Here is a 13980-nt window from a genome sequence, read left to right on the forward strand (position 1 = left end):
ACACTTTGGTATTAGGCTTATATAATGTAGTAATTATCAGTTATTTAAGTCCGTTATTATGGAACCTTTTTATTTTATATTAAAATGTTTTAGCTAATATAAATTGCCTATTATGGATTTAGAAATCTTTTCCACTGTATATTTATGGCGAGCATTACTTAGCCAAGCATCAGATTTTTTTGTAGTCTGGAATTTTTATCATCCCTCTTGATGTAAATCTGGCCTCACTGAAGGTCTTTGTAATTAGCAGAGTATTTGGTATTTTCTCAGCTGTGGTTAGATTGTATTTCAGCTATAAAGCCTCTTTTTTTTTTAAATATAGAAACACAGTCTGGTGGCAGGAAAATGGAAAACACAGTATTAGTTATTTCCTATTTCAGTGCTGATATTAGGAAATTGAGTTGCTAAATTATGTATTTTTAAATAATTTAAAGGAGAACTCAGTACATTTCTTGTATTAGAGACATCTTTCTTTTCCTTTAAAAAAAAAATAGACGGGACCCACAACTCTTCTGATCTTTGGAATTCATCCAATGGGATGAGCCAGCCTGGTTATGGTGGAATGCTGGGAAGCTCCTCCTCTCACATGTCACAGTCCAGCAGTTATGGCAGTCTACACACACATGATCGCTTGGTAAGTTACACAGGCTAATACAATTGCATATGTAAATATATATCTGGAGACTGATCTGTTTCATTTCTCATTTGATCTCCCAGCAATGTCAGTTCACAATTAGATTGTCAGAATTCACAATCCTGGCATATTGATTTTGCTGCATCTTGTTTGTGTGTGTATAATTGTAAAATGATTTGTGGTAATGTAATGGCTTGTTTGGCTCATGGACAGCTAGTCCCTTTCTTAGTTACTTTATAATGAGTTGGCTTTTTTGTATTACGGTCTCTTACTAAGATATCTAAACGTATTTAGAGATTCTGCTTCATTAGCTCTTACTTGTTTTGCTTCTTTCTAGAGCTATCCCCCACATTCAGTCTCACCTACAGATATAAATGCCAGTCTTCCTCCAATGTCCAGTTTCCATCGTGGCAGTACCAGTAGTTCACCTTACGTCGCTGCCTCACATACTCCACCCATCAATGGATCAGATAATATACTGGGTAAGATTCTCTTAGGATTAAATAAGAATTCTTAAGGTGTAATTTGAAATTATTTAGCCAATAAAGGTTCATTTTCTGTTGTTTTTTAGTTCCATAAGAAACTAAGAGGTAGGCCTGGCATGCACACAAGTTTGTGCCAAGTTAACTAAAGAGGTGATATTTTAAAACCAGTTAGTTAAATCAGTCCAACCACCCCATTCCCCCAGTGCAGACCCTCAAACTGGTTTGATTGTATTAAATTGGTTTAGTTTAAGTTGGTTTGCAATAGACTTAAACTGAACTGATTTCAGACACACTTAAACTGTGTCCATGCTAAGGAATTGCACCCGTTTAATTAAACGGCCATTGGTTCCCCAGCCTTAGTGAAATCAGTGCAGAAACAGTATGTGGTCAGCTCTTGTTTTGCGATTTAGATGCTACTGCTGTATTATTAGAGTGTTGCGGTGGTTCGAGGCATTTTGTCTTCGGAGTGGATCTGCTACTGTAGTTTTCATGATGCATCATGCCCCCCTCCGCTTTCCCCGCATGTTGGCCTCAGATCACTGGCCAGTGCAGAAGGAAGTAGGTCAGTGGCAGGTTATTAACTCTTTTTAATCCCTTCACCACATACCCGGAGAGTACAAATGCGGACTCCTTGCTTCCCCTAATACAACTGGTAGGCAGGGAGCCATATAAACTTCTCATCCCCAGTTAGGCACCCTGCAGGAAGCCAGAATATGGCCCTAATGTTTTCAGAATACAATAAGAAATAAAATCATGTTTTTCCCTTTTCATAGATATTTGTGAATAATGATGATGTATTTCATAAAATCACTTATTAATACAGCCATGTAAACTCAGTGGTTTCTATTCTCAAGTTTGCATGTGTGCCTTTTCAATTTAGTATGGGTTTACACTCAGTTTGCTTTCAGTCTTGGTGTAAATGGAATTTAGTCTGGTTGGTTGGTTGGTCATATTCCCTCTGATTTGGAAACACATCGCAGACCTAGATCTGTAAATGAGTCCGAGTTCATAAAGCTTTCTATGAATCCAGTGTGAGATTTAAAGTTTATTATAAAACATAAAATCCAGTTATTGATGCATGATTTGGGTTTCATAGTGAACATTTTGCACATCTTTGTATTAAAGTGCAATTTTTGCTGGCAGAACTTGATATGAACAGAATTTATCAGCACTCTTAAATGGATATAATCAGTTTAAAATTAATATTTTAAAACAAAAAATTCCTTACCTGTGTTTCTAATTGGTTGAGCTTGTGAAGACTTATACTCAACTTGATGGCCTTTGGAATAGGGAGGCACACAGAGCTTGTGACACAGGTGGAAATGGAATGGGGAGACAGAGTCCAGGGCATGCAGGGTGCGGTGGCATGGAGTCCCTTGAAATAGAGGGACTTGAAATAGAGGGGTGGCACACAGGGAGTTTGTGGGAGGGAATGGAAGAATGCAAAGAGCCCCTGTATTTCCGATGAGCTTGGCCTACAGAAGCAATTAAATGTGTGTCCTCCAGTGTTACTTTAGATTATTCAAATTAATTTTAAAAAATATTTTTGCAGTCTGTTTTCCTTTTGCATTTCTTTCAGCCTGGATAATGAAAGTAGGCAAAGCTGTGTCACTCTTGTCCCTGATGAGCATCACTTTTTCATCCTCATGCTGGCAAAATGCTGTTGTGTTTGTTCTGCAAATGGTGCAGGGAAATGAGATTACCAAAATCTAAACACAATACTGTGTTCACTTACATTGTTTTAATATAATGAAAACATGTTCTATTGACTTAAGTTTAATCATGACTTCCTGACAGTGTACCATTAAAACAGTGATAGTGAGCTCAGTTATATTTGCTAAAATTTAGAGTAATAAAAAAACGTGGTTCTTTGGCCTTAAAGTAAGCATGGTGTTTTATTTTCTCATTATAGGAAACAGAGGAAATGGGACTGGAAGCTCACAGACGGGTGATGCACTTGGAAAGGCGTTGGCATCTGTAAGTAATGATTATTAACAGTCTTTAGATTAATTTAGACCGCATCTTGTTTAACATGTTGATCATGGTTTCCATTATTCATAGTTATAATTTATCTTTTTGTTATGTATTATGAATACCTATAATTAACAGTTAAATATGTATGAAATAAAATAGCCTAAAGTGTTAAGTTAACGTAACCCTCCAGGAAACATTTGTGTACATTATGTCCATGTCAAGGCAAATGGAAATTACTACTTTTATTTGTGGGAGGTTCCCATCAGATTTTTTGCTAGGCATTTGCCTATTCTGTGGAAGATTAGAATATCACAGATGTGGAAAGTTGTGTGTACAAAGCAAAATTTACAAACACTAGCTGTCTGGTCTAATTATAAAGCAAATTTTTTTCTCTGATATGTACTTAAAAATCCCATTTAAGTCAATGAAAATTTATCTGAGGGCAAAATTAGGGTGATGTTTAAAATGCATGCTCGGTGGCCATATGAAATTGGGACTTGAACGTACTGTGGGAGAAACAACCTTTTTGACTTAATAAATAAACTGTCAGATGCTGTGTGCTCTGTTATAAGGTATACAACTTCAATTTATGGAGCATTTTAAAAGAGGGATTTGTTTTACATATCTGAAAGGCAAAATTAATGCAGGCTATTTATGATGTTAGTTTCAATCACTGATGGAAGATGCTATTGCAAATAATGAAATAAAATGAAGTCATAAAATGAAACATTGCAAGTTCCTCATCTATTAAAAATATTTAAACTTTTGTAGAAAATAATAATTTTAAAAAGCAGTAAAACTGTGTGTGTTAATAGTATTAAAGGAGCCACTATTTTTAATAGAACAATCACCAGTACAGTACATTTTGAAAACATGGTTTATATTCAGCATCTGACTGGATAGCAGAAATTCCAGATCTATGGGTCGGGGGCTGGGAAAGCTCTGCAGACTTCTATTGCTTAACACACTGGGTGCCTAATCCTGATTCAAGAGATAAAAATGACTCCTTTGCAGCTGCAAAAGACTATCTCTGAGCTGCTTTCTGTTTTCCCCACCTCAGCCCACTGCATGCAAATATGCACACTCATACAGATCCAGTTAGTTTTGCTTTCCTCTGGTGGTCATACGTTAAAAGATAACCAGCTCTGATAATGTCAGATGGACTCCACCGATGTCCATATCGGGTAACAAATTTCTTTAAAACTGACTGGCTTTGGGAAGAAAAATATTGTCCCTGTTGCTTCTTGGTATCAGGTACCTAGTTATCAATTCAAGAGTGCAGAGGGCAGTCCTGTGTTTGGCTGCATGAACTGTCCCACTAGTAAAGAATTTGGACCATTTTTTGGCTCTGCTAAATTTGAAGGAAAAGCTTCTTGGGCATAGCAGTGCTTAGAAATATTGCCGTTCCTTATTGTACGCTCTCCTAGGTTCCACAGCTTCACTAAATTTTCTGCTAAAATCTTGGCCTTGTGGGCTAGCCCAAACCCATGTGACCTTGTGAGGTTTTCAGTTGCTCTCCATATTTTTCTGTTGAATAGATCCACAGGTATTTTTCTCTTTCTGTGACTAGCTGTTTGGAGAAAATTCCAAATTTACTAGGAGTGGAAGTCAGGGCAGGAATGTTTAATCTAACTGGTGGGTGGGCTTTGGTTGTCATAGTAACTTAGTTCTGTCATCCTATGTTGTTGCTTGGCAGGAGCAGCCAGGTCATTCCATAAATCATTTCTGTCATAGCTGATGGTGATGCATTCCATCTGCTCTATCAGTGCATGCCATAGTCTGCACACTTCAAATCCCTTGTTTCATCCATCTGCTTCCCTTACCCCAAATACACACACAGAGCACAGTTTTCACAACTGTTCAGTAAGTAATACAGCAGCATTATTCTTTGAGGAAGGAAATCATAATGTTTGACGTAAAATGTGGTGCATTTAAATTTCAGTGGCTAATAAACTTGGTGAAATTGTATCTGTTTTAGCAAAAAAAAATTTAAAATGCTTAAATAGTCTTGAATTTTTAAAGCCAGTCTGTCTTTTTAGATTATTTTATACACTACTACTAGTATTATTAGAAGGAATTTCTAGTTCTAAGATTCTGTTGATGTACATCTTACAAAGGCCTTTCATGTGTGAAACATCAGAGGCTACATTTGTTCCTCAGTTTAGGTATTAAAGACCATACAGAATACTGTGTGATTAAACATGTAAGGCCAGATAATACATTTGCAAAGGTTCTTTTATTTTAGGTTTAAGCCTGGATAATTGTGGTCTTAATCTCAGGGTAGGCAAGAAAGAGAATTGTACATGAAAGTATTTACACAAAGTTCCCAAAGCTCTGTGGATTATGCATTAGGTTGGATAATGAACTAGTGTAGATAGAAAGAAAAGAAAATCTGTGTATTTGTGCCATTTCTAATGTGTTTCCCTGAACATTTGCCAAACAATAACCCTTTAAGATTGTGCCCATGGAGGGTTATATGAAGGGAGAAACATCTGGTTTATTTCAGTGCCTAATGCCAAATCAAAACACTTGGTCTTTAATTTAGAGGAGATCAAACAGGAAGGCTGTTTAACTTTGTTGATTATATCAGACCTCTTTGTGATAACTTATGTTTTGATTCCTACCTCAGTTCTAGGGTAAAAGCCTTTGTGTGATCTGGATAGTTAAATGGCCAGTGGTCTCCAAACAAAAGAAAAGAAAATGTAGGGAAGTTGACTTTTAAAAGTAATTCATGAATTAAGTTTCTTTGTTGCTTTAGACTCAATAACATTAACATAACAAAGCTTAACTGAAACGTACACTGTAGTGTTTAAAAAATTGGACTAACAGCTCCGAGGTTTGGCGCTGCGGGCTCTCAATTGTGCAGCTTTTGTCTAAGACCCTTTTCATTAGATGCTGGCATATTGGCATCCTGCTGACTGGAATGGACCATGACTGATAGGAGGAGGAGTTTCATTTGTTGCAGTAAAATGAGTCATGTTACTGCTTAAGCCTGGCAGAAGGTATCAGAGTTGTTCATCATTGGTCATTTAACAGCACAGCAGCCATGGGTTGCATCCAGAATGAGTTCTGACTTTGTATTTAACCTGTGACTTTTAACAGTTTTTCTTTTAACAATTATTTTTTTTAAATTGCCATGTAGATAGCTGAAAATAAAATGGATTGTCTGGCTATGCTGGAAAAAAGGCCGGGAGACGCTGTATGTGGTTAATTGGGCTGCAACTTTATTCCTAAATTCTGGGAGTACCCAGCTGCCAGTCCTTCCCCTTTACCCATCCTGGTCCCTAGGCACCTCACTGCTAGGACCTCGTCACCCTGTGTCTCCCCAAATGAGGTTTAAGGGGAACTATAAGGGGGAGGATTTGGATCCCTGCCATACCAGGCATAGGAGCCTCGACTCCTTGCCCCTTTCCACTCCTTTAAATCCTTTACCAATCCATTTAATCTGATCATTGTATCCCTTTCCTACAGAGTACTTGCACTGAGCATCCTCCCCATACCTACATAATGAGTTGCGACATCACATCCTAACCCCTGTTTCATGTTCACACCAACTAAGCCACCAACCTGCTGTAGAGGAGGCAACACCCCCGTTCCCTGCCGCCTTGCCTTGGCCAATCTAGTGTTGAGGGGAAAAGTCCTTACCAGCCCCACAAGAGAGGAGCGACTAACATAATTCGCTCAGCAAATCATGACAAACCCTGGTATTTAACTACCCCATGGGCAGATGGGTGGGTGCTGCTCCACCTGGTCCAGGTAAAAGAGGGCTTTTCCTGCACCAACATGGACCTAAATTGTCCCACCTCTTCTGGTCACTTGCACATTGGGTGGAGGACGGATGGTCAGTGTCCACATCCGACCTGGCAAGAAGCTGTTGCAGCAAGTCACTCTCTGGCTCTGTAGCCCTTAAAGGGATCACACACCTTTTCCAACAAACTAGACAACAGCACCCACCACTGAATGTGTGGCAAGATCAAATTCTCTTTTGGAATGACATGTTTTGTTCAGACATAGAATTTATGGTGTATACCATCCTTTTCTTTGGAATTTTTAAAGTTTACCTAGCAAATTTTGCAAGACAGTATAATCAAAACTTAACTATAATTTTATACTGATTTGAAGTTCTTTTATAATTCATTGGTCTGTGGGATAATTCTGGTTTTATACATATATTTTCTCTCTATCTCACATATGCAAAATGAGATGTGTGGGGTTTTTTGGAGTGTGATTTTGGTATTGTTTTGTTTGTTAACTTATATCAATATGCAAGACCAAGAAAATATTTCTAGCCCATAAAGTCCTGCCTTAACCAGCTCAGGAAATATAATACTAATCCACCAGCTTTTGGTTAATCGTCATTTTATCTCTGAAATGTCAGATCGTGTTTGTGCAAAGTCGCAACTAGTGGGTGAGTGGAGTTTGAGATTGCCAAACAGCCATCTGAAGGTTAAAAAATTTTGGTTTCTTCTAACCCTAGAGTGAGAGACATTTGAACTCATGACCTAGAAGAAAAATGTTCCATATCCCATTACCAATTTCTAGACTTATCCAGTTGCTTCTCCAGAACAGACTTTCAAGGCACTTACAATTTTAGATTTTAATTGGAAATATAAAGATTTAATTTTGCTGTTTTATTTAGAATCATCCAACTATATTATTATATAAAGCACAGAAAGTTAGTAATAGCTTTAAAAGTTCAAAACTTTGTATTATGTATATATTATGGAGGCTATTTGTCTAGAAATCAACCAGAGAGAATCTTTTTGTGCAAAATCATGCTATTAATAACAGCAAAATTTCAGATGGCTATTTTATTTTGTTAGATGACACCAGTCATTAGAATTCAGTCCTTTCACAGTTTTTTCTCCTACAAAGGATTAAATTATTTCATCAAGTTTTATAGGGTCTTTTATCTATGTGAAGCAGAGTCACAGTTATTCCTTCAAAATTTCCTGAAGTTGTTTTTATACATTATACTCTTTAGTTATCTGTAAACTTGTTAACTTTACTTGCACAATTTTTCATGAACAATTATATAAAATTTAATCCGAAAGTTTTTTTAGTTTGTTAAAAACATATTCAGCACTGCTTGTTTTGACAACTGCTTGAAAATGAGAGCTCTGTGGGACTCTGGCCATTTTAAAAACCTTCCAAGTAATAAAACAGAGCTACAATTGATGAGACAATCTTTTCATCAAGTAAACATCAGTGGTGGCAACTGAAAGTATAAAAATGAATTCAAATCAACAGATTTTTTTTTTACTGTTAGCTGTGACATGTACTGATAGATGTGTACACCCTTTTATTGTTGTTAGATTTATTCTCCTGACCATACCAGCAGTAGTTTTCCATCAAATCCATCAACACCAGTTGGATCACCATCACCTCTGACAGGTAGGATCTACAGCTTGTCAATAATTTATTTTCTATTTTGAAAACTTCCTTGTTGGCTTGACTTCACAATGAAATTGGTTGTTTCCATGCACATCTAATGGCGAATATGGCCGTTATCGTATACTTTCAGTCTATTGTTTGTAGAATGTACTAGTATTGTACCATGTATAAAAGTGGTCTTCATTACTGTATTTGCTTGTTTACATTTTAGCCAAACCACCCCTCCCAAAAAAACCAAAAACACCTCCAAACCCTCTTGTTTGTCTAATTTATATTTCATTTAGTCTTGGCAGAATTTTATTTTTATTTTTTTACAGTATTTATATATTGTTTATTTTAAAGCATTTTTAAAGATTATCTGTTTAAATTTTCAAACTTCCATGAAATTCTGAAGTTGAAGCATTTTTTATTTTTATCAATTTAAGTTTTCACAGTTGTGGGAAATTATAGGGAGAGTCAGAGAATTGGGGGTTTAGACAATAACTATTAACTACAGTAGACACTGAGATTCAAATAGTTAAAACTTTATAACTATTAAAACATAAATTGTCAACATCACATATCAAAATATACAAAATAAATATCCTTAGATCAAACTCTTATAGGTTCTCAAGCAGCATTTTTCTTTCTTTGACAATCTGTAAATTTTGATTATCACTGCTGGATATGTGGTGGTGCAAAAATTGGCATTTACCAACATTGACTGCTAAAAATCTAATCCTTCCAAGCTGATATTTAACAGATTTGAGGGGAAGACCTTGATGTATTTAATTATTCCTTGTCTGTAACACAAACACTTATTGCTATTAAAGTTATAATAAGTCCAATATCATTTTTGCATAATTATTTTATGCTGTCTTTGGCCAATTATTAAAACAATTCTAATTTGCTAGGAATTTATAGAGATCATATAAAAGTAATCTTACCATTTGCAAATACAGAATAGTTGTAAAAAGTGACCTATATTAAAAAGTCTATACTTCAGTAAATGTTTCTCTCTATCATTTGGGAGAGACAGCATTCAGTGGTGGTCTCTTTTTTCAGAACAACATACAAGATAATATTGGAGTACCTTTCAAAAACAAAATTAAGTTATGCGTTCCCTGTGGTGAAAATATAGTAGCCTGTGAAGTCATTCAATTTTTGGATGGGGCAGTTTTCATTCATATTTCCCGTGAACATTTTCATAATGTGAGGAAAAAACTTCTTGCAGTTTTCAAAATACATATTCGGTATTACAACCATTTCTGTCCCCCATCCTTTGTATGTTAGTGGTGTGAATTTGGTAAGAGGCATTCCAGTGTAGAGATGAACTATGAGCAGCTGCTTAGAGCTATTAGTGAGTATTGCAGCTTTCACAGACACTGTGGCCTCAGCTGTCTAGTAAAAGTTGAACAGCTGTGCTGTACATAGAAAGGATTGTGAAAGCCCCATTGACTTAAATTTCTTGTTTAACAAAGAACTGGAATTATGGGCAGGATGATGTAACATTAACCCTGTTCATTCCTTTAGTAAAATTTTGCTAAATTATTGACTTTTTTTTTTTTTTTTTTTAAACATCAACCTATTTTCCTCACTGTTAGGTAACGTATTCACACAGACGCCTCATTGATTTTCCTTTCCTTGTTGACTGATTTTCAACAAGAACTTTTTCTTTTATAAAATTAGTTCATAGTCGAAGTTGTGGAGTGTGCTTGACTTAAAGTGTCTTGTAATTTAAAGAGGTAAATTAGTAAATCTCTTTGCATTTAAAAAAAGTGTCATCAAACTAAACTCACCTTTTCCAGTCTTTTGGACATATTTAGTGGATGCTGTGCTAGCTTTCATGCATTTAGCAGATTAATGAATATCTCCAGGCTGACATGGCATACCTAAACAACTGCTTTAGGCTTCCCTCTCCCCCCCCCTTCATAACTGAAAAATGCATGTTGACAGTGGCGTGGCGGGGGGCGTCGGGCTGGCCCTTCATCACATGCAGGAGGCTCTGAGGGGCGCTCCTCAGCATTCCCCCCGCCCCCGCCATTACATAGTGAAAGGCCAGCCCATTTCCCCTCCCCAGGCAGGGGGGTGTGGCCACCCCGGTGCCTGGCTTCAGGGCTGCAGCGGGAGAGGCAGGCAACACGTGGTGGGTAAGTACAGGGAGGCGAGGGCAGTGGAGCCAAGCCTGCATTTGCGCCCACCCCCCCACAGGTACAGACACCTCCTCTCCTCAGGACAACTGGGTGGCAGTGCCAGGATCCCTCCTGCCCTGCGTGGAGGGGGCTGCAAATGTAGGCTTGGCCCCTGCTTGCCAGGGACGGTGGGTATGCCACTGCATGTTGAGCAGTGTAATGAAGGGATTAATGGATTTCTTTGATTCAGTGGTTACAGTTGAAGAAAAATGTCCTGTGTATCCTTGTTGTGCTGAGATGGCAGGTCAGACCCTATAGGTTTATGCAGTATATTTTTTTAATCTTTTAACAAGGAGGCAAAATTTGAAAGGAGAGTGCTTTGTGAGTGGAAACAGTAGGTGCAACATTTCAAAGCAGTTACTGTCATAAAGATCCAAATTTGGCTTTCTGATTAAGGATACAATACCACTTAATCTTTATGAGCACTCTAGATTTTCTTGAATGACATTCATTGGTGGAACTAGCTTTCAGTTTTGGGGAATAAAGTCTTGAGTCCCTGCACTTCTGACATTACCCCTGCCTCATTGTCCTTGCCTCCTAGATTCTGCAATAATTGGAGAGTCCCCAGGTACTTCCAACCTGATTCCATCCTTATTTCTAGGTTCTAATTGGAACCCACTAGAAGGCTCCACCAAATATCCCTGGGTTCCTTTTCAGGGGAAAGCCCAGCATATCTTTTAGAAAAACCTCCAATCTTGATTTTAAATTTGCCTGTGATAGAGAATCTACTGCACCCTTAAAAAGTTGTTTCAGTGTTTAATTACCCTCACTTGTGAGTTAGGAATGCTGGGTTCTATTCCCAGCTATGCCACCCATACACAATGAGGAAAAAATAAGAATTATTACTATTATATTTATCATTAACACTCTTGTGGCCATCTTTTATCTGGACCAAAACAAAAAACACCACCATTACTGACTTGATAAACGTGTTAAGAAGTAAACACATAAAATATCTTAAAATAAAAATAGCATTTTCTGAATAGTTTATTGAAACACTTTGTATTTCTTATAATTGGTGGCTTAAAGAAACCCTGACCAAAATATAATTTTAGTGAAATAGGGTGAACAGTGATGCTTTTTGCCAAACCTAAAATGGCTGCTGGCACATTTAATGGCATTCTTACATTCATCTCTCTTCCCTTTTATAAAATTAGAAGTCCTTGTTTGTTTATTAGTCTAGTTATTCTAGGCTTGGGTAACTCACAACTCATCCCTAATTTGCAATTAAAGAATGAATCAGGGATCAAGCATTTAGAAATCATGAGATTGTCTTAAAACTCAACAGATTCTTTTAAAATAATAACTATAGTGTTTTTTATTTACCTTCTGACCTTTGAGCCGTTAGGGTTCACGTTCCCAAGCTTTTCTTTGCAACAATGAGGACTAGAAATGTTCACTTTTTTAAAAAAGAGAGCTGCCATAACAAGAAGACTCAGAGCTGGAGCTTTAAGAAAAACATCAAATATTGTGAGTCTAACAATAAAATCATGAGCAGTGGTAACTCCTCTGTCTCACTTTCCATTACCTAAATTGAGTCCCAGTCCTACAAAAACTTACATACATGCATAATTTTTCTCAGATGTCTTCAGTGGACCTGTACATGTGTGCAAACTTACACATGTACACATTTTCATGATTGGAGCCCTGGCATTTTGCGAATCCCTTCCTATAGGATTGTAGTCATTCATTCAGTGAATTCTCAGGGGGGAGAAATAGCCCACTCCAGGTCCTAACATATGTTTGACAGGAAGGTAAGGAGTTGAGAAAGCTGAGCTGGGAAGGTGAGAATAACAGCATTGAGATAGTTATATATGACCTCTGGAAATCTTCACTTCTCTGGCTTATTTGTTTTTTCCTACTGCTATCTGGGTGCTGCACTAAAAGCTGCGGTTATTAATTGGTGCCAGAATGTTTTTAACGTAATTGGTATATTTCATGAACAAACTTCTGTAAGAAGGAGTGGGGGGAGGCAAGCAGGAAATGAATGCCATCTGGCAACCTGTATGGCCATGGACATAAAATACACCAGTAATATTAAAAAGTACACCAGCATTACTAGAAGTGTGATTAACTGCAGGTTGCACTCAGATATTTCTGTGAAGGGGGGGGTCCCAGCCAAATAGATTTGCTCTGGACGTAATTATAGTGAATAACACCTCTGTTGTCCAAAATGTAGTACATTGAACACCAGATGAATATGTGCAGGTTTAGAAGATTCATGTTCTGAGTAGATAAGTAGGCCACTTTCTTTCCTAAGGTTTCCAGTTTACATTCTGTCTTTATTTATTCCTTTCTGACTAATATTTAGGTTACTTCTTACTTTAGGAAGTGGTGTACTCATTCCCTGCTATCAGTAGCTGGCACTTGTTAAAGCTGCAATTAATGGGTTTCCATAAGAAGCTGCTGTCTCCTAAAATGGCTTTTTGGCATTGGGTTGGATTGATCCTTGAGCTGAGCCTAAAGATTCTAAAAGATATTTAGACAACGTTTTTGTTAGACTTAACTGAGTAATGTCCTCAAAAGCAGGAAATGATAGTCAATGCTGAGATTATAGATGCAAAAACAAGAATAGCTGTGCAAAGTGAAAATTTGTGGTTACATGTTGGGTACTCTATTTGAGAGAAAATCCTAGTACAGTCATGGCAGATCAGATCTTGTATGAAATCAGAGAGCCTCTTTTTAATTTAAACTTTGAAAGGAGATATCTGAGATGTTTTTGCAGTTGTACAGGGTGCAGTCCTTTTCTTAAATTAAACTCTTGTTTTAAAGGGTAACTGTTTGTGGATCACTGAACAAAGGAACTATAACATTATTAAACTTCTTCCCGGTTTTCCAGGCACAGAGCTCTGGCTGTTATTACAGGAACAAGCCCACAGGCTTTTCCTTTAATGAGTTGTTTTGGATTGTATGTCCATAATTTATTAATGTAATTGCTTTATTATTACATTTGTATGGCTGAAAGGAAGCTGTCTTTAATGGACATAGAAATTCATGTAGTGTCTTTATGAAAGATGCATTATTAGCTGATGAGAAAAATACATGTTGTACTACTTCAGGCTTTGTGTTTAAAAAGTTCTTTTTCACTTATTGCAGTTCATACCTAATTATTTATTCCTAAATTTTATATGGTCATTGTGAATATTCTATATGGCAGATTAGAATGTTTATATTTTAAACTTGCAATAAAAATATGGGTAATTTGAATATAATTGCTAGTTTGCTGCATAGTCAAAGAACTGTTTTTCTTCAGCTGAAATTAAATGTGTTCTAATTTACCTTAAATACATCTGAGATAACAGATGAATAATATTTATTTTTA

General features: G+C 36.9%; 1 protein-coding gene across 27 annotated transcripts in view; it reads left to right on the plus strand.

Moving 5' to 3' along the window:
• Window positions 1–13980, plus strand: part of TCF12 (transcription factor 12) — a 273293-nt gene that overhangs the window by 235645 nt on the left and 23668 nt on the right. For all 27 annotated transcript variants that reach the window (XM_067555900.1, XM_067555916.1, XM_067555903.1 and 24 more), the window contains 4 exons: window positions 495–634; window positions 972–1116; window positions 3032–3096; window positions 8409–8487. In XM_067555900.1, the coding sequence (XP_067412001.1) occupies window positions 495–634; window positions 972–1116; window positions 3032–3096; window positions 8409–8487 (429 nt within the window). The remainder of the gene's footprint in view (window positions 1–494; window positions 635–971; window positions 1117–3031; window positions 3097–8408; window positions 8488–13980) is intronic.

Source organism: Emydura macquarii, unplaced genomic scaffold (genome assembly GCF_026122565.2).
Source record: "Emydura macquarii macquarii isolate MOO-44397 ecotype Brisbane River unplaced genomic scaffold, CSIRO-AGI_Emac_v2 contig_1644, whole genome shotgun sequence".
Lineage (NCBI taxonomy): Eukaryota > Metazoa > Chordata > Testudines > Chelidae > Emydura > Emydura macquarii.